The 22,394-nt window shown below is 41.5% G+C and overlaps 1 protein-coding gene across 1 annotated transcript in view; it reads right to left on the minus strand.

The window, feature by feature from the left end:
• Positions 1-22,394, minus strand: part of LOC135452437 (A-kinase anchor protein 13-like) — a 134,325-nt gene that overhangs the window by 41,172 nt on the left and 70,759 nt on the right. The window contains exons 5-6 of the mRNA XM_064722477.1: positions 18,557-18,704; positions 7,664-7,960 (exon numbers count right to left, since the gene is read on the minus strand). Coding sequence (XP_064578547.1) covers positions 7,664-7,960; positions 18,557-18,704 — 445 coding nt within the window. The remainder of the gene's footprint in view (positions 1-7,663; positions 7,961-18,556; positions 18,705-22,394) is intronic.

A 22,394-nucleotide genomic window follows, 5' to 3' on the forward strand; every position in this document is an offset into this window, starting at 1 on the left:
ATGGCTTTAGGATTTAATTTTGTATTTTTTGTCTTTAAGAAGTGTGCCCCAAGAGAAGTCACTTCTTCAAAGTGCTGCTGTTCTTCTTGCTTATTTACTTACTTTAGGGACATCATTAAGACCTTTGGTGAAAAACAAAACAAAGCAAAAACGGGCAGTTCTCCACTGCCTCACACACAATTTTTCACAACTTTCTGGATCCAATTCTGAAGAACTAATCTGTATGCAAGAACCAAAGGCTTTCTGGCACCACTTCTCTTCTGAATGACTCCAAATTAGGTCTCTGGGCTACAAACCAAGTCTTCCCCCTAACCTCATCTTGATTACCGTAAAGCAAAACCGAGCTGCCCTGAATACACGAGTGTGTCTGAATGGAGGTTCCAGCTGATCAGAGAAAAGGGAATGGCTGAGCTCTCCCAGAGACAAATTCTCAGCCTTTGGCTAAGTAATGAGAAGGATTTGGGTAATAAATGTTACAGAGCGTAATGATTTAGAAATAGCACAACATGGAGGTTAATCAATGGTTGCAGCCCCAGATTTAAAGAAAAATGAAAAATAACACAGCATACAGACAGACACAGAAAAAAGGTACTGATGAGGCTGCAAAATATGGATACAGATATGACTTTTTCAGAGTCAAAGCAAATACCCAACGTTTTACTCAAAGAACTTGTACATGCACAAAGCTCCCACACTACCTGTACACTGACTGGCAGAGCCAACATAATTACTGTGGTGTAATTCTTCCTACAGTGATGCAGGAGGCACAAAAACACTTCTGTCAAAGCAAACAACTGCCATCCAAATAAAGAATGTGTTGCACTGGTCTGACCATGTTCTGTTTTCGCATGGGATCTCCCGTTATGGCTGCTTTGTTGAAAAGAAAAATCATCTAACTAGAATGGACAGTCTTGCCCCAGAGCTGAGCAGTGCAGACCTGCAAAGCATAAGCACAGATCCCTGCACAGGACCAAAATGCTTCCTCCTCCTGCAGCTGAGAGCATTACCAATAGGGACAAGCATCTTCTGCTCACCAGCTCATGGTTCACCACTAAATACACACTGCCAACTGCAAGTTCTGCAAGATGCAGGCAGATATTCCTCTTGTCCCTGAGCCAAATGGGTGCTTCTCTCTGTCTCATATGTCCAAAGATGAAATGGCCCCTCCCAGTTGTCAGAATGCCTCCCTAGTTCTCCCAATCTGCTGATATGACTGCACCTTCTGAGAAATCTTCCCTGTTCTGTTGAAACAATCTCCTCTATCACTGAATCAGTGGACAGGGCAGCTCCAGAGCGTGGCTGGAGGTGTCTGCAGATGCAGCTGAGGTGAACGTGGTGCTGCCCTGATGCCTCTGGGCAGTGACAGAGTGCACACAGGATCTGTACAAGAAGAGGTGGCGTGCTGCCACCAGAGCATATTAAACACACAGCCTCACCATCCACTTTTGGAAGGCTCTGCCTGACACAGAACCTGGCACGAGGCCACCCTAACAGATGGGCACAGATGATGGCAGCAAAGAGACAAAGTGCTGTACATCCAACAACTGCAGGGGCCCCAGGCAATGGCTTTGGAAGGTTCTGGAGTGTGCAAAACTTGCATGGTGACAGTTAAAAAGGCATGTGCCATCTGTGGGCTGGATTAACTACTAATATATAATGAAAATACATCTGTTGGTGTCTGGTGTTGCTCAGAACTAGACAAGAGCTGGTCTGCATCAAGTATGGACATTTTGCTGGATGGAGAGGGGAAGAAGACAGATCCCTTCAGACTTCCTACCTTTGAAGGGATGAAGCTTGTCACACAAAATGTTGGAAATCCAGGCAATGATTTTATGATCTTGTCATGGTGCAAAATGTACCACACATGAAAGATGGAAACAGATCCCACACATTTAACATGCAAACGCCAGAGCCCCTTCTCCTACCACATACCAAGCAAGAGCTCCTTGTCTTAAAATGCCTGTCGTTTGAATGTCAACAAGAAGCTCCTGGTAATTAGGAAATTGTGGAAATACAAGACACACGATACTGAAAAGGCCAAGATTGTTTTGTTCCTTTCTCGTTTCCTAGTAATAGGCAAGAGTTGAAACATATGATTATTGCCCCATAATGGCAGGGTACTCTAGTCCAGCTGGCAAAACACAAGACTTTGAATATATTATTTCTGTGTAATTGTTTTCTGCTGTGATACATGAACAGACAGTTTATCTGCACAACTGAGGACCAAATTTCCATAGAAGACTGTCATATGTACTTTGCTAATAGTAAAGGATTAAAGTTTAAGGTACTATTAGCACAAAACAAATAAGCACTGAAGGGGAAAAAAAAAACTTTGGCTATGACATGCCCAAGAACACTAAGTAAAAACTTTCATTTTAAACCTGATTAAATAACAAAAAACCCACAAAAATTACTGTTCCTTTTTTAAAATAACTCTCCAGATAGACTAGCCTATACCTAATGCTCAGTTTATGCTCCATGCCCTGAGACATCTCATGAGCCAGCCACGGTATGGGCTAGCATTGCTTTGTCTTCCTGTGCTCATGACCTTTACTTGGTTCTCACCCAAACTCATGTACGCTCAGCAATTTGGAAATCTACTATCACATCTGGCCCCAAAATCTTGCTTTCTGCTGGAAATGTTCTCACTGCTCAGATCAGTCCTTGAGAAGCAAGGGTAAAGAATCCCAGAACGAAGCTGCCACCTCACACTGAGGTCCTAGAGGAAGGAAGGCTCCAGCAGACAACTGCCCTGCAGAAGGGTCAAGGCAAAGATGTTGTGTTTGGAGTTATGAGCTCACTTAATAAAAAGATGTGTGGGTAACTCCTTTCTTAATCCCATAAACAAGAAATCTTTCAAAGCACACCAAAAGATCTCCATGTCCCCATTCCTGCTAATATCAAAGGGAACAGGAATATTCTCATGCCAACAATTTCGCAGCCACAGAATAAAGGATACATCTCAGTTTTGAGCAGCACATTTCTGATGCTGTCTGAACAAGAACTGCTTTCTGCTTCCCATTTTCCACTGCAGAGGGCACTAAATTTAGGTATGGAAAAGGCTTTTTACATCTTATCAAGGACTGCTGCTGAACAGAGCACTTTGTGCTGTTGGCACTGAACAGATCATGTTGATTTATACCATACCATCCTTTATCAGAGAGCACAGAAGCTGAGCAGCAGACTGGAAAGGATATGAAACCCAACCAAAAGAACACCTGTAATCATTACATTGAAAGGGTTCCAAGAGAAACTATAACAAGAGTGCAGCAGATGAACAGATTAAAGCTTCATGTCTGAAATACACCATCAGTAGCATAACTTTAGTATCCTCCCATGGGAAAAAAGACTAGGTACTAGTAATCAAATTCTGAAAGTTTTTAAAAGGTTTTTTAGGATTTTTTGTTTAAAATTAGATTTTTTTTTTTTTTTGTGACATTCTCCTTTCATGCAAAAAAAAAAACCAAAAAAAAAACAAACCACAATTCACAATCTGTATTCCTGGTGAGACTCACGTTGTCCTGTACATTGAAATCCTACTGGTTTTGTACATAAAGCTATTAAACCCATAATCATTCAGACTATTTCAAACCAGGGCAGAGATTCTCCCTCTTTACTCACCTCCCACCTGGTGAGGTCATGGAGTTTAATTTCACAAACAGTTCTTACTGAAGGACCGCATTTGTCCCAGAGCACTTCTGGGAAGCTCTACATATTCAACATATCAGTAACTGCAATCAGTTAAGTGTTCTATCTAATCTGATGGTCTCCTGGTTATCTCCTTGAAAACCTGGCTCACTATCTCACAGCAGTCCTTACACTCCCAGGGGAATTGCTCCATATCATGGTGATCACAGCAAACTTCTGCCAACATCAACCAGCTCCTGAAGCATCACCTCAGAAAGCTCACACAACCAAACATCAATCACAGCTCTGGGTTTCACCACTCACTTTTAATACGCAAAATGGAAAGACTGTTTGCTCAAAGGTTTTGTCAGAATATCACTTCCCAAGTTATTTTGAAAGTGATCTGTTTACTAGTGATACAATCAAGCTCTCTAAGCTTTTCATACCTGAGCCTCAGATCCTCCCTATTTTTTTTCTACTTTTTTTTTACCCCACTGCAACATAAACAAGCCATAATCATTACTCATACCTCAAAATATTCAGTTGTGGTTTTCTAGTTAGCTTATTTTCTCTTCAGTAATTTAAAATAGAACATCACAGTCCTGTATTTACATTGCATACATCCTCAGGATACATATTAAATTTTGATTTCTAGACATAAAGTGTAACAATCTGTTCCATTTAAATAGCTGCCTTTAAATGCCACTGAGAACAGTAAATAGCCCCACTTTTGACAGCAGTAACAACTATGTTCTTTAGAAAGTTACAGTGCACTTGTAATTATTAAGACAGCCATGATTATATGGCACCTGAAAGAAATGCTGTGTTTGGAATACCACAGTAACAAGACTAATCCTTAATTATGGATATTCTGAAATTGTGGATGCCATTGGAGCTCATACAGATAGATAACTAAGAGCAGGGCTCAGGAATTGCTTGCTGTGGAGGGACAGCGTATGATTGGTGAAGAGCACAGCTGTGTCTCAAGCACTGTGCTCTTCCCCAGCCACACACTGTCCCAGGCTCTTTTCTGCTTCTCAGTTCATTCTACCAAATGCTGAGTACTCTCTGCCAGTCCCAGTAAGAGAATGGAGGCCAAGCACCTCTGATGTCAGCTATCCTGGGTGCTCCCATCCCCAGCTGTGCAGCTCAGGGAGGCTGAGGTGGGTGATGAAACTTCCAGCAGCCTCTCTGCCCTCTGGGGAGACAGCACTGAACTCCGGGCCCTCTGCTCAAAGCCTGGCCAGGGCTGGCTGCAGGCAAAAGCCTCCACACAAAGCCACCCCTTCCTCAAAATTCAGCCTGGATTTGTGCTCAGCGGTAGATCTTGCACCCAGCTTCTGCCTGCAGAAAGCCATTACTTCCTAACTTTTGCAAAAGTTAGACTCCTGCTTCAGGCCTTTGAAAATCGACCTTTGAGCGTGTTTGACAACAGCAGCCTCCTCTGAGCAGCAGTTTCCCCATCAGGCTGTGGCACTTGGAGGCTCCCAGCTCGCTCCTGCCTTCAGAGGTTTTGCTGAACAGCAGCGTTTTGTTTCCAGCCCACAAGAGCCCATAGAGACGTGCCAGCTCAGAGGCAGCACTAAACATCTTTCAAGAAGGGATCTGACATTTTCTTTTGTTCTCTTTTCTATAGTATTTTCTCCTTCGAGAAGGTTATTTGAAGTTATCTGGTGCTGACATTTAGGGAAATGTGAAGCATGAATTGCAGTAGCTGTTCATAGGTAGTGAAGCAGGGCAGGACAGGGTGTCCCCACTGCAGGCACTGGCCAGAATGTGCCTAATTGTTCAAACACTCCTACAGTGCAATCTCTGCAGTGCTTTTCTCTCTCCCACACACAAATTAACACACAAGCACCAGTAGAAGGGTGCTATATTTTAGCACTGAGGTTTTTCTAATCTGGCGCTCCATCATAAACCAGGGACATCTCTTCCACCCCGCAGAGTTTCATGACCAAAAGGATGCTTCTGTATGCAAATCCTACCTGTCACAATCACAAAAATTCCCCCAAATTGCCCATGTGTAAATATCTCCCTGCATAAAATCTACCAGATAACTCGGCCTCTAACAAAAAGGAACGTATTTTACAGCACTAATATTCTCAAATTAAATTTGCATTTAGTGACATTATATTTATTCATTTCAGTCTACACACACCTCACCACAAGATGCCAAAACACTCAAGAGTTACAGAATTTGGCACTACAGAGCTCCCCTTCTCACTGTGGATGCTCCACAAGTCTATAACATACAGAGTTCTGCATAACCACAACTTCCAGATACACAAGCACATACTGAGCAAACCAATGTAAATCTTATGGCCTGGTTTCCCTAAGTGCTGATTTTCCAAAGAATAATCAAATTAAAAGAAAAACCCAGATCTCAGCCTTCCTGCAAAATCAGCAACAATTCAGAGTTTCAAAGTTTTTTGTTAAGATCACTGTGTAGTCACAATGATTTATATCACTTAAACCAGAAATGTCTGCATTATCACAACACTTTTCAAATGCAGAAAGAAACATCAGTCACTTACACACAGAGGAAAAGAAGTGTTATCTCCTTGTAAATGTATGACAGCTGCTGAATTTCTATCAAGGAGCCATTAAATATGATCAAATATTTTAATGTCTGCTAACAAGGGAATTGTCTGTCCTTGTATTGAGCTTTACAAAAGCAGTCAGCAAGCTGGAGAAAAACAAAGCAAGAAAATCTGCTGTGGAAAACCCTGTTGCAGTGAGCAGAACTGAGCAAGTCACATCCCAGCCCTATTCAAGTGTTTGTGCCACTGCATCTTATAAAAGATAATAGATGCCTCAGAGTCACATTCCTGAAGTGAAACTGTTTGCCAAAATACCCTGGAAATTTACAGCAATGATTTGTACATACTGGAAGTAGTCTCCTGGTCCCACGTGTGTTTCCTTTTGCCCCCTTGTGACAAAAGAGGCAGAACTCCAAGGACACAGACACACCACAGCACTCTGAACACCTCAGCACTTCTGCTTCAGCAGCCACCAGAGACCTTGGGCCAGCCTTGGGATTTATTTATAAGCTCTCAGTAGCCTTCACTGCTGTGGTTAAAGGTCAAGTTTTCCCACTCTTCCCTTATTTGCAAAATTGTCCAGGTTTATTTTGGGGAACTGCAGTGTTAACCCATCCTATGTGCAACCAGGGATATGATATAAACCCTCAGGGCCAGAGCCTCAAGTTTTCCAAGAAAAATCACATGTATTTTTCATGTCACAGTCATTTTGCACCTGTGCTATAAAACCAACATTTACTACACATGCCAAATTCCTGGCACAAGGATATTTCCAGGAGCATCAGATATTCTACACACAGGGTTCTATCAGCATACAGAACTATGCTGATACACATGCCATTGTTACACACACAAAAAGCCATTTTCAGGCTATTATGTGAAAATACTGACTGTCAGCTCATGCTATTTCTTAAGAGATGAGCAGGAAAAATCATGACTTTTGATTACATATACTATATATATATATATGATATTTTACATATAAATATTATATATAACATATTTTATAGAAATTATATTTTATATATTTTACATAAAATAGAATTATATATATCTTATTATAAATATCTAATTATAAATCTGATTATATAAAAATTCTATATGTTTATTATAATTCTATAATAAATTTATATTATTTATAGAATTTTATATTATATAAAATTTATATAATTAATATAATTTTATAATTAATTTATAGTAATTTTAATTCTATAAAAATATATATATTTTATATAAGATATTTTTATATCAATGTAAGGTATATTTTATATATTTGATATAAAATAATATCTTTTTATATCTATGTAAGGTATATTTTATATACCTTACATATATTAAGGAGGCTGAAGGGTAAGATATGGGATGTGGATGGACACCACATCCCCTCTCTGAGCATAGAGAAGGTACATGGCAGTCTCCCACGGCAAGAATCCTTTCTCCCAGGCTTTTCACCTCCCTCCCAACCTGCAAATCCCACTGCGCCCCACAATCCTCACCGCTCAGGGACTGGTCTGCTCCCAGCACGTTCCATTCTGCCGGCAGCTTCAGGTGTCGAAATGCCAAGGCCACTTTCTCATCCAAGAAGTCCACGTCTGCAGCTGGTGGCCGTGACCTGTCCAAGAACCGTGTGAAATTCAGCGCCTGCTGGTTGCCAGCACAGGTGGCCAGAAACTGGGCGGCATCGTAGGCTTCATCCTGGACAAACTGGAAACTCTCCTCTGCCACAACCAGAACGGGGTGACCTTCTCTAGAGGCACAAAGTGCCACCTTCACTGTCTCACAGCAGTCATGGCCTGCAAAACAAAATTCAGACATATGGTAAAAAAAAAGGAAAATTGCATGGGCTTAGGAAACACAACTGAGCAAATCCTTTGACACACACGCACTCTTTGCATTAAATCAAATAAGACCAACTTACTGAGGGTCACAACTCTAAAATAATGTTGTCTTTGGAATTTATATGCATCATCAGAGATAAGTATTTCTTATAGATTTTAAAAGGAAAAGATGTAAAACTCTTCTCTGTCCCAGTATAAGCTAAGAACTATAAGCCACCCAGGCTATTTATATACAGCAACAAGCAATCTGACAAGTTTTAAGTAATTCAAGTAAAAGACTTTGCTAACATACCTAAAGCCAGGTTATATGGACAAATTTTTCTTCTGCAGCTCCACAGGACTCCAGTAACTCATCAGAAACTAGAATCTGAGTGCTGCAAAACTACATACTCCAAATGCTGTCTCAATACTTGGTTTGCACTGAAAACATTGAAATTTCACCTAAAACAAAGGTCTACATGGCCACTAGAGCAAGACCTGCCTGGGCATGTCCTGTGTGTGCTCACTGCTGCACCTGCCCCTCGCATTTGAGTTCACATAACAAAACTAAAAACTAAGCTGCTTCTGCTAAATAAAAACATGGAAATGGCCACTTTCCATATTTACAAAACAAGAGGGTTGGAAGTCTGGTAATTTCATTATTTATTTAAGGCAGGGAAACAGGAGAAAGGAGGCATGGCAGCAATTTCATTGACTCAGAAACTTGAGGAGAAAAAAAACCTAAACAGCAAACCAAACCAAACACCTTTTGGGAATTTTAAAAGGAAAAACATACTATGTGTCCAACACAACCAGAACTTGTAGTTGTCAGACATGCCCCTTCAATAATAAGGTTTGTGTTTCAAGTTCACTGTGTGGTACAGTTTCTTGTTCCAGCCTCAGACTGACGTCATGGCTGTTTTTGCCAGAACAGCATGGACCCTGCACTAATTACTGGAAAAGCTTTTTTTTGCCCATGACCTCAACATACTACCACATTCACAAAACCCTGATTAATTAAATACAAAATGACAATTTATTTTTAAAGCCTTGAAAATTCAATTTAAACCCCTATTTGTGGTCAGTGGGAAAGTTTCCTTCTTCTGTTGGGGCCTTTTGCTGTTGATTTCCCTGACAAAAGGGAAAATATGTCCCTAATCTTCATGGTCTTGCAGCCAACCTCACAAATCTGTTCTGAGGCTTCTGGCATCTGTACAGATTTTGTCTTCTGAAAGAGGCAATCCTGAAGTTAATTGAAAGGTCAAAACTGCTATTAGGACACTGCGGGTAACACCAAAATTGTCAGAGATGAGGCTGTGGCTTCCTAAGGAGAGCAAATGCAGCTGGAAAGGTATCAAAGGCAAGTGGAGAAAGGGAGGAAAACACACAGGGATGTTGCTGCCACTGCCCAAATACAACCAGGATGCTCTGAAGCTGAAAGGTGAGAAGACTTTCCTTCCAGCACCAGATACCTATTAGCAATAGGATGATATGAAAGCTGAAGGAGTAGATTTACTAGTTCTGTTGTTTTGAAGAATAGGGATAGGAAGAACTTCTACTGCTCTTGAAAATACTGCATGTGCATTTGAATACATTATTGTATTAGTACTCAGCTGCCCAGATGGAATCCATTCACAGATTCTGCTCATCCTCACAGTAAAAGCCCCAAATGCTCAAGGGAGAAGTGGGGAGGATGATCCAACTTTGAGGGAACTTGCCTTTAAGGCCATTTAGAACTGCACATGACTCCCCCCACACCTTCTTGCTTTGCTGATCTTCCTAAGAATGTCAAACACAGAGCAGGTAAGACATTAATTTTGTTTCCAGCCTCCACAAAAGGGATCTCCATGCACACTGTGAGAGGACTGTGCCAGCCTATGGGAGCTGACTCAAATCCTGCAAGCTGGGTTCTCCCTAACTCAGAGCAGTGGAAGGTTGCTAGAATGCAGAGTTTAAAAAAAACAAACACAGTAAAAGCTTTCTTAATAGCATGAGGACAGCTAAACCTTTTATTCAATTTTTAAAGAATATTTTCTGCCTATTCCCATAAGAATCCCATCTGCAGAATAACCTAGAATACAACTACTCTGCCAGCAGACTTTCAGGATTGAAGCAACAAGCCAAAATAGCCCACGAGCAGCTACACAGAAACCATTTGGGACAGTCACTTCCTTGTCACAATGCCAAACAACTCTGCTGTGGGACAGCAAAGGCTCCTCCATTGAGACAACAACTACAGGAACCTCTGTCAAGACGTGTGGTCTCCTTAAAGCAGCACACCACGGATGTACACAAAGTTCCCTTGGACTGAGCGTGTGTTAAACACCAGCTGCAAAAGGCAACACAAGGGAAGGTGATAAAAAGACCATGTCCTGACCTGTGGACAACAAAGATTCTAATGAAACTTCCCCAGATATTGAATATGCAGCCTAGAAGAGAAAAATGACAGACCTGACAGTCCATTTTTATATAACAGGATCAAACAAGCATCATGCTAAACCCCAGGGAATGTTCTTCAGAAGGGCAACAGCTTGCAGTGCTTTGATGTTGTGCTTCCTCACATCTAAGAAGATGTCAGACATGGGGGCAAGAACATGGGACAGGTTCTGACTTTTGGCAAGAAGTTCAAATGAAAGGGGAGCCAGGATGTAACAAGAGCAGACAATACTAGAAAAACTGCTCAAGAGGTCTCTGCCCCCCTGCTTTGAAATGGCTGCTGGAACAGTGTGAGCAAACATGTCCCCAGTACAGGAACCTTCTGAAGGAACCATCAGTGGGGCAACACTTCTCACCACATCAAAGATCCAATGGCCTGGACTAATACCTGAACTTGTACAGCCCTTGTCCCAGAGCACGACCAGAAGGGAGCTGAGCTTTCTGGCACTCTCAGGAGGTACATAGTTATCACTGCAAAACCAAATCTGTTTTCAAGAGGTAAAGTAATTTGTTCACAGTCACACAGAGCTCCAGGCAGTGCCAGAACAGCCAGTATTGCTCATGTGCCTCAGCTTTCTGCTCCCTCTGGCAGACACCAGGGCTTTCTCCTACTATGGGTTAAGCACCAAGTTATGCAGTTATCAGCCATCAGGGTGGTGCCATCACCTCTGTCCATCCACTATGGACTGCTGAAACCCCCTCACACACCTGCCTAGATGTGGAACAGAAAAATGTCCAGCATTGAAGGGGAAAAAGAAAAAACTCTGGTTGTGTCAGTGGGTTGGTTTTGGTATTCTGGTGGAACAGAGTTAATTTTCTTTGCAGTAGCTAGCATGGGGCTGCTTTGGATTTGTGCTGGAAACAGTTTTGATAAACCAGGCATATTTTCCTTCTTGCTGAGCATTGCTTCCACAGACCCAAGGCCTTTTCTCCTTCTCACCCATCCCACCAGTGAGCAGGATTGGGGCACAAGGAGCTAGGAGGGGACACAGCCAGGACAGCTGACCCCAGGTGACCCGAGGGATATCCCAATGTCAGTGTACAGAGCTGGGGAAAGAGGGAGGAAACTTTCCCTACATGTGATGGAGCCCTGCTGCCCTGAGGATGGTTGAACACCTGCATCCCTATGGAAAGTAGTGGCCTAATCCCTTGTTTTGCTTTGTTTGCATGTGGCTTTTGCTTTATCCATTAACCTGGCTTTATCTCAGCTCTGAAGTTTTCTCACTTTTGCTCTTCCAATTCTCTTCCCCATGGCACAAGAGGCAGCTGTGTGGGGCAGAGCTGCTGGTTGGGGTTAAACCACAACAGTCAGGAAGAGCAATGAGCCCATTGACAAAGGTTTGCATTTCCATAGGCTGAAAACACATGTAACTGAATAAATCACACAGATAAGAGCACCTCAGAGAAGGGATGAAAAATCTCCATGCTTTACAAGCCATCAGGGGCACAATACTGCCCAGCAACCCTTCTGATTGCCTTCAGTCTTCTCCAGAAATCAGGGCCTTTGGCCAAATAACAACAGAATTGATGAAATACTCAATTTCTGTCATGCTTGTACCATCCAGCAGTATCCTTGTTCAAGTTTTAACTCTCCTCACAAACTTAAGTGTTTCTCTCTAGCTGCCATCTCAGACTGCCTGGTTACACTTCCTTTTTTGACTCTTATTTTTTTGCCACAGTGTCAAATGTGGCCATTTGTATGCTGTCTGTGATAAAAGTCAACTGATCCATCCCTTAACTCCAGCAACATTGCATTTTATATCATTTGTCCTTTTGCTCCTCAGTTACTTTAAATCCAGCTTAGAAACAATTATTGACCTGGAGCTGTTTTGAGAAATACCAACATATTGCAGGAAAAATATAGAAATTAAAAAACTATTTCTATCTATGCAGGGATGGATACAGCAACTAATTCTGCTTCTATACATTCAAACACCCTTTAAAAATAATTTTAAATGAGATAACAGCTCTTCAACTGAAGAGTTCCTTACTGGGAATGAATGGGGACACTTAATGAAGCTTGCTCTGGGGTAAAGATGAGAATGAGAAATGAAGACATGGTGCTCTGGTCTGTCTGCTCTTATTCCTGAAGAGATGAGATGTATCAGCATGATAGCACTGCTTCCTCTACATGGTAGTGATGCAGATCAATGAGTATGAGAACAGGGGGGGGATTTCTCAGCTAAAAGTCATTAGCAGATAAATTAATGTACAGCTCAGACCTGTCCATCAAATTGCTACCTGTGCCTGTGATCTGGGGTGCAGTTAAAAGGGCAGCAGCACAACTCTTTTGGCTTCTTGTTTTACAAGGCCTTACATGGAGACACAACACCCCTAAACAGAGCTTTATTAAAAGATGATTTCATTTCCTACTCCTCCAAAAGTGGAAATCCTGTCAAAACCTCCTATTTTCAGAATTCACACTGGAGCTATCAAACAATGGGCCCCCAGGCTGGGCAGCTATTTAAAGCCCTGCTGGAAGGACACGTTTGGGTTTGCTTGGTAGGTGACTAAAGACTAACTGCATCCTCCAAGTCACCATGGTGGAGCTGGGTTGAAAGAGGTCTTAAAGGGAGATTTAAGGACAGGAAAACCAGACAACAAATGCTGTGAACCCCATGAAGCATCTCAGATTTGCATCCAAGATGCATGCAAGAGATGCTGCCATCTGATTGCTTATGGAAAAGGAAGCCAAGGGATCTCCTGTGACCATCCAAAAAGTGCTTCTTTTCTGCTTCAGAACCCCTGAGTTCTAATTCTGAAAATCAGAGCCCGTCTTTGAAGTGCATTTGTGAAATGTACACAGTTACTGTATTCACTCTTGCAACACAGGAAGCCTTGTGAAATACAGGCAGAGCACCAGCATTGGACAGGAGCCTCTGCTTTTCCTTTCAAATCTTTCACTGGAAAGGTGAAAGAGAGATTGAAGAGTGGGTGAAGATTTTTTTAAAGGCCTTTACACATGGCAGATGCCCTAAAAACCTAGGGAAGTGTAAGACCCCACACATCACATCTTAAATAATTTCAACACAGATTCAATCACTTTTTCCTGTGACTGATGTCATCTAGTACTGGCATCACTTCCTTTTAATTACACTGCCTCAAGCAATTAAATACACCAAAGAGGATGAACTGCAAAAAGTCTTCTTGGCTATGCTGGTTTAGTCTATTTTAAGGAGCTTTTTTGTTTTATAATTAAGAGTATTTTCAAATCCACAAGTGGTATTGCCAAGTGGCCATTTCTTATGCAACTTGTTTACCCTTCTGGTCTACCAGTACAAAGATTGTAATTCATGAAATACAGCTTTTTGTATGAAGAGTTGTTTCTTAGGGGAAAACACAGTCTGTGGTAGAAATGAATAAAGCATCACCATATGTAAAGGATTTCACAGTAAAAGAAAAGTTTGAAATGAAGGTATTCCCAAGCTAAGTGAAATTAATTTTTGTCTATCCTTTTAACTAGCAGAAAGAAAGTAAGGAGAAAAAAAACCCTAAAACAGCAACTCTGGGAGCTATGGAATTAAGAACAAGTTAAAGACTGAAGCTGCTTCTCTGCTTAGCTTAAGGATGGAGAGAAAGCTGAGAGTGAGTCAACGGGAATGTGTCAGCCCTGTGGAAACTGCTGGCAGGCAGCTACCAGCAGACAGACAGTCTCTCAGACCCTTTTTCTACATCCAGTTTTGATTCTCCTCCCCTTTGAAACCCACACAAGAATCCCTTACGAGTTCAACAAACACGAGGAAAGTGATTTTTGTATTATCACAGCTCAGAGTGATACAGCACATTGCAACAGTACTCACCAAGGCAATTACATCCCACAAAATTTACTTCTTGTTTTGGTGACCTGGCTCACAGACAGGGTGTTTCTTACCCTTCACTTATTTGATCAGGAGCTGCAGCAGCTCTGGATTTCTGGACTGTCTCTCTCTGTTTGAAATTTCATTTCAATTTCCCCGTGTCTCCCACACTTTCCAGAACACCAGTGGTTAAATGCAAAGCAAAATGCATGTCCAACCATACAGCTGCTATGGGGATGGCATGCAAACTTTTGCAATAAATGCACCACATAAATAGTGGAGCTCCCAGCACAGCAGCTCCTGCAAGAAAATTCCCCCAGATCTCCCCAAAAGTTCCCAATGCTCAGAGGCCTCCACTGGCTACGGCAAGCTGTGGTTGGGACTTTTGACTTGTGTGGACGGTGATGAGGTCATTCCTTCTTCTGCTGGTTTGTTTGCCAGATTGTGATTTGAGGATTTTTATTATTGGGTTGGGTTTTTTCCCAGTGGGGAAAAAAGCTGCTCTAGCAGAGAAACAAGAGAGGAGGCTGCTGTCTTGCAATGAATGTTTCACTTCCCTGCTTTGCACAGATTTCCTTCACTACCACATGCAATCTGCTTGGCCTCAGTTACCCTCCCTACCCTGCAGAGATGGTAGAAAGAAAAAAATGCATTGAGATTAGGGCAATCTCAGCTGCTGTAGGAATAAGGGCTTGCTGAAAAGCTCAGTTAATGACCAACACCAGGAGGACAAGCATCTGTGACCTAAGAGGACATATCCAGCCCCAAGAGTACAAATTCAGCAACCAACCACAGCTAACCAGAGCAGCAGAGATGGTATCATGTCTCTACTTCCTTCCTGCTCAGACTTTTGATGCTTTCTTAACACCCAAACTCCAGAGACCAAGATTTTGCACTGAGATCCCCACTGGAGCAGTACCAGTGCCATTACACCTCCACCTGCCACTTAAAGCTGTGTCTGATACAACTATGCTTGAAATTGTTCTATACAGTGCCTCTGGTACTGAGGAAAACTGCTTCCATGAGGGAGAATTTCAACCAGATTAATTAGAAATAGAAGAACTGTAACAGTGACAGTAAAGCCAACAGTTAAATGAGGTTTTGGTAGCTTTTCACTGAGACAAACAAAAGCTTGCTTGGATGATGTAACCTGGTGTGTCCTTAGGCTGGCAAAAGAGGTACTGAAAGCAACAAAATATAATCTCCTGGCTAATTCTTGAATCTCAGTAGCTAATTTTGACACTTCAAGTTATGACTGATCAGCTCAGATGAGGATCTGCTTCTTACAAGGGGAAATTACCTTTCCTAAATTAACACAGCCAAGAGCAGAGCAGGATAAATAATCCATCCCATTCTTCAGAGCAAGAACATAAATACAAGTAAGTATTCTCTAATTTGAAGAAGTGATTAATCTGTATTTATCCACATCTTCAGGTACAATAAAGCTGCTACTATAAAATTACAATCAGAAGTCCTTTCTTTTACTCTGTACAGAAATAAAAGCTCACATTTGAACAGTATTATGGACTATATATACATTCAGTGTTTAAGGCTGATGATAAAAAAAGCATAGGAAAGAAGCAGATTGCTCCAGTAATGATATAAGATGCAGGAGTCATTTAATTCTGCAGTGATAAGCTTTTATTTAGGTAAAGTCTTTCAGGATATAGAGAATTTTCACATACAATGAAAATTTATGGGCTATTTTGACAGCTTATATTTCCATTCCATTTTCTCTAATTTTTCACCTAAAACAACTTTATGTTGTTAAGATTTCTTTTCAAATGTGATTTTATTTGAAAGCTTTTCTAAAACATTCTGATTAATTTTGGCAGCAAACATAATGAAATAATTTCTCTGTCTTTTACACTTCTGTACATCAAGAAACCTACTGAAAATCTCAAGAAACAAAAATTACAAATGTGGGCTTGTTTTCAAGCTTGAACAGAATTACATCACCCCTTTCACCCCAGCTACTAATGGATTTCATCTGAAGTCTCCTGGGGACCAGATGAAATTTTGAGGATGTGGGGCAAGAATGAGGGAAGAGCCTTGGAGTCCAGAAGGGATGCAGAGGAGGTTCAGAAAAGGCAGAGAGGCTCCTGAGTGAATCAGCCCTTCCTCAGTGCACCTGAGCTGTCCCCAGGAGCTGCTGTGCTCACAGGGATGTGCAACACTCCTTCCATCACAGGAACAAATGAAAGATGCTCAGAGCTGGAAGTAAAAGGTGAGATTTTGGCTAAAAGCTGTTTGCAGGAGTTTCCTTGCAGAACACTTGCTAAGTGCCCGGGCTGGGTGTTTGAACAAGGGCTGGTCTCACACACACTGTGTGCTGTTCATGGCTAATCCCTCCGAGGTCAAATAACGCTCTGAGTCACCACAGCCATTGCCAAGGCAACTGGGGAACATACAGAGTGTAAACACATGATTACAGATTCACCGTGCGTCCAGGAAGGAGGAGGAGGAGGAGGAAGAGCTGAACTGAAGTAAGTCATACGTCCACTGAAATCAGTGTAATCACTGCTGAAACAACGCTGGACAAAATGCATGGGTGAAAATGCAGAGGGGATGAAAAAAATCAGGCTATTCCATTTCTTGCTTTGCCTTTCCCCAACAACCTCTTCATCACTGAAGTATTTTTTTTTTCTTAGGCAGTCTCACCAAAATGAGGTATGAGCACAAATGAGGGTGCTATCCACATCTGAGATATCCCCCTTCCTTGCACCACAGCCCAGGACAGTGCAGGAATGAACAACCTTTATGAAAGATCCCTAAAACTCTGTCTGAAACAAGCTGTATTTTGGGACAGCATCCACCCCAGTCCAACTTCACACCCCACAAGATCACAACTATACTGGGTAAAAAAAAAAAAAACACCAACAAAACAATCTATTATTGCTAAAGGAACAATTGAGAGAAATTCCCTCTTTTCCTTTTGAATCATAAACAGTGTCAGATTTCCCACTAGCAGCACCAAAAGGAGCTGCAGGGAGCCCTCCCAGTGACTCAGTTGTATCAGGAGCTGGCAGGACAGACAGTGCCCAGAGCATCACTCTGGTCCCACCTGGCAGCCACCTCCCTGGGCACATCCAGCACTCCTCAAGGGCAGCAGTGATGGGAAAGAATTGTTCCTGCCTGGAAATCCCATCCAGCAGCCTGGCTCCCACATGGGCTGCAGGGAACACTGGAGCTTTTCAGTTCCTTTCCTGGCACAGCAGCCACAGCCCCGAGGGAGAGCTGAAGTCATTTTGAGCAGGGCTGGCAGAGCCCCACGCCCACCACACAAAAGCAGGGAAGGAGTCACCCCCTTCTTGCTCTTCTGGGAGAAAATAAGCACTAATCTAATTGATTGCACGGGGCTCCAGTCATCAGTAGCCATAAAAAGGCTTCTCTTCCCAAGCCAACTGAACAACATGAACAGCACAAAAAGAGGAGGAAATGAAAAAAAACGAGTGGCCAACTTTTAGCTACTCATTCCCAAGAGAAAACAACTCCAAATTTTACTCCACGTGCATCTCTCACAAAACAATACCCAGGAGGTAGATGAAAAGACAAACTCAAGAAAAATACTTGATGGCCTGAGTTACACTGCGTGTAGTGAAAATGTCAGGCGTTTTTCTCACACTGGTAGCAGTGTGCTGCATAGCAACAAGTCAGAATGAAAGGTTAATGGTGAGGACTGCAGCCTGGAACACGCTCATTCCCACGGTCCTGAAGTCACCAAAGGGAAATGCTGATTAGTTTTGTTTTGTTGGTGGCACAAAGGATAAAAACAGAGGTGGGCTTTCATGTGGAAACCTACCTCATCTGCACCAGCCATGGAGAGATGGCACTGAGCAGCACATCACCTGTACTGCAAGAGCTCCAGAAATACTCTGTGAGCTCTGAGCTGAACAGTATTTAGGAGAAAGGGTTGTATTTCACCAGGAAGACAGCAATGAACCTCAGTGAGTCAAGTAGATGATGAGTGTAGCTAAGACTTACTGGGCTATCCCATTTGGACAATAGCATCTGCGACTTTACAAATGTATCTTCCACCACCTTTGCTGCATTTAAAAGGTTTTTACTATGTGTATGTGTAACTGTGAGTTTTCTACAATAGTATCTCATAGTTACATATTAAATAATTGCAATCTCAAAGTCATATAATTCTAGTGAAATCAAGTAAGAGGATTTTAAAAGGCAAAAGCAGTCACCCAAACCATGTGTTCTATTCCTTGTGAATGTGTAAAAATGAGGATAAAGTCAACCAAGCAAAGAGCATTGCATTCCAGTCCACTTGTAGTAACCAAATTTCCCAGACTGATACACTGATATGCAAAGAAAGTCAATTGTTTACCAGGAGAAATTGTCTCCAGACTCCCAGGATTAATCTTTCTCGTGCTTGTGCAGTGTTGGACAGTTGATCCAGTGAAGACCAAATAAAAAACTACATCATCTTCAACTTTATCTTCCTCAGTCAGCTGCACTGTAATAACAGAGTCACCCTAAGAAAAAGGACAAGAAACAACATTAAGTTTACATAACCAAGAAATGTATCATCTAAAATAAAATTACTCTTCCTACAGGATTCATACTTTCCATTCATACTCTCCTTTCATAGGACTCAGTGTCCATCCTAATTTTCAGATAGGAAAGCCAGTCAACATCAAGGAAACATGTTGAATGCAGCTCTAGGAAGAGACATGTAGAAATATCCAGGGTATTTTTAAAATAACAACTTAATACGGTAGAATGACACCAAGTCTGACAGAGATGTGCACACCCCACACAGGTTTTTTTGTACAGACACACATAACACACATATATATAGACATATATAACACTATATATATATATAAAATATATATCAGAATATAGACACACATAACAAATGAGATAGTGGCCAAAATTGCCTGTGCCCTCAGAAATTTGAGAAAATGCCCTAATTCTTGATTAAGCACTTAATTGTCCAAGCTAGCACTGCAACCACAGATCCAACCTGATCACTGAACACATCTCTCATCCACAATCCATAAATACACAAAGGTACTAAAGTTTCGTATCAACTGAGATTTTTTTTCCCACCTTCCTTACAAAGAAACACTAACTGTGGTGGCAGACAGTGGTGGCTCTTCTCACTCATCATATAAGCCCATGCCTTGGTGAAAAGCTCTGTGTGTTAGCAAATACAGCAGTTCTTCAAGCCTTGAGAAAAAAATTTCTCATGATCTGTTGGTTAAACTCTCCTGCTTAGTATTATGGAGGATTTAGTTCAGTATCTCAGTATATTTTATCATTTAGCTCATCTTTGCTCTCAGGGAAAATTATATTTATAAAGGGCACACACAGTTATCACAATTAACCCAGCAAAGGGTACAGTAAATACACCTGAAATTCCTACATCTGCATGGGAATATGAACCAATTTCAGTATTCCATGGGGAAGGAAAAGCAAGGAAAGAGGATGGCTTACAGTTACTACAGACCTAGGTGAAGCATTTTCATTTGATGAAAAAATCATAATCGGCTCATTTAGGCAGGAAAAGACCTCCAAGAGCATCAGGTTAACCCAGCACTGTCAAGCCACCACTAAACCACGTCCCCAAGTGCCACATCTACACATCTTTTAAATGCCTCTGGGGTCTCCCCATACTTTGTTTATTAGCCTGAAAAAAATTATATAAACTACAAGATACTGAGAACAACAGTCTGTGATGTGACCTTCTGTCCCTTGCCTATGGAGATCAGAACCAGGTGGGTGCCCCAGTTTTACAGAGCAGCTGTGGCTGCCAGCTCTCTGCCACCACCCCACTGAGCACAGGGTTACAGCTGCAAATCTGGAAAAGATTTATTATTATTATTGTTATTGCGGATTATGTAATTCTGATTAGCATATTCAAGAGAATACATGTCATTTCCTTTAAAACCTCCCCCTTAAGAGGTTTCATCCTTTCTCTTTGTCAGATACAACTGCTGTAGACAATTCCCAGACTTCCAGACCCTCCCATGCATCCATCCCGTGTTAGCATCACTTCCCACGCTCTGCCTCACATCTCCTTCTCCTTTCCCTCAGCTCCTTTCACATTTCCTCCTCCAAATTCATGTCCATTTCTCCCCTGATCCAGCCCATCTGGCACCTCTTGCTACGGGCAGGACTGCACCTTGTTTTATACAAACAAGATTTTGCAGGCCAAATTCACGACCAGGTATTAAAATCAAATATGTGGGTCAGTGCTATGACATAGGAAAGAGAACCATAAATTAAAAAAAAAAAAACAACTCCACAACCTAATGGAGCAGCGAGTGTATTTTGTATTTTTGGAGGTTGTAGAGTTACAAATGTAAATTTTAGGAAGGTCTCACGCGATAATATCAGACCAGACTTCCAGCTGGGGAGGAAGGAACCATGTAGCAAAAGTCTATCTTGTATAGAGTCAGTGTTAAAATAAAAACAGGTGCAAAAAGAAATAAATCAAGCTTTAAATTGAAGCATGACCAGTTTACATGCTGAGTTGAAAACTAAATACTCAATTTCAAGCAAATGGATCCAGATTTGAGCTGATGTTCAAAAAAAAAACAAAAGCTAGAGTTTTAACCTACAAACCCTTTGTGCTTTGTTTTTTTTATATGTGTCTTTGTTCAAACCATTTCTCCCTTAAGGCATGAACATACCAAGTACTTAAACAGATTTAAAATGCAGGTGACACTTCAGAACATGCACCAACAGCACTGAGTGTTTAACACAGTATCCATTAAAAGAGATTTTTCTTTTATTTAACTCAGAAGTACACCTAGTCTAATTTTTGTGAAATCAAAGCAAATTGACATAGAGTTTTTGTGAGAAGGCACCTGTCTATCCATGCAAACTACTCACATTTCTAGGAAAAGCAATTTAATTTGCATCAACATTGCAAATGACAATTTGTATATATTTAGTTATTCACAGAAAACCTAGTAAATACATGTAAGAAACCTCAACACCAGAAGTTCCACATAACCTGAAATCTAAGCTGGAACTTAAACATATAGCTGAACAAACTTAGATACCTGACCTAATTTTGAAGGTGGAAGGTGGTCAGACCAGTGACCTCCAGCAGGTCTTTCCAACCCACTTGTTCCACTCCTTAGATTTTAATTCAGTTCATTTCAGTCATTGTTTAAGTCTAGGGGGGAGCATAAATTATCATCAGCTGGTATCAATTTAAAAGGCTCTTCAGCTGTGTCTAAGCAGCAATTCATGGTGGGAAGGTGTCCCACCACCCTGCTCCCACCTCTTTTGGAGGATCCTTCAGCAGAGACTGTGGAAAACTGAGCATCTTATTTATTGGATTTTTTACTTTAATTTTTAAGTTGTCTCCCTGCAGGTATCACCTGAGCTAACACTGTTACTGTGCCTGGTACAGGGCACTGTGCTGATGTGACCCCAGAAGCAAAAAACTCTCCTTCCTCAACACACCCTCTACCTCCCAGTTACTGACAATTTCATTGTTCACTGCCAATTTTAATTTGATTTTTAAGTTATTCAAACAATGTATTTATTTGGAAAGGAAATAATGCACAGAACAAACCCCTCTCTTTCCAAGATTTTTGGACTTAAAGAAAATCAGTTACAAATGCAGCCAAATTCCTCCAACCCACATAGAAGACTTTCCAACAGCCCTATTGCATTCAGCCTCCAAAAACATTTTAATTGAAGTATGTTTACCTTTATTCATTTAATATTGTCCAAAAAATGTCATCTGTTCAGGATCACTGCCACACAAGGTGGTTATTATAACCCTTCTTTCATCCCAAATGGCTAGAAATGGGAGGCCAGCCTGCCAATATCCCTTTGGTGAAAGTACAGACAGATCAAAGCCATTCTCTGGAATGCTCCAACAAATAAGAATAATTTAATTTCAAAACTGGTTTGGATCGACTAATATTTACTTGGCTTAAAGCCCATTGGAAATGAAAACATTCCATCGTGGTCCATTCATGAAAGAGGCCACCCTGTCCCTTGTCTGGATCTGAAAAATCCCTGGTCTCAGATGTAATGGGATGTAAAGAAGGTGCATGGGGCTCTTTCCTATACACATATTCCCTTCTCCAAACCACAGGGAGAAAAGCAGGTCTGCCTCACCATGGGACAGGTGCACTGGAAAAGCCAAGCCTGACCTCGAGCTCTAAACTAGAAAACAACACAGAAAGGGATTT

This window comes from Zonotrichia leucophrys, chromosome 10 (genome assembly GCF_028769735.1).
Source record: "Zonotrichia leucophrys gambelii isolate GWCS_2022_RI chromosome 10, RI_Zleu_2.0, whole genome shotgun sequence".
In the NCBI taxonomy this organism is placed as follows: domain Eukaryota; kingdom Metazoa; phylum Chordata; class Aves; order Passeriformes; family Passerellidae; genus Zonotrichia; species Zonotrichia leucophrys.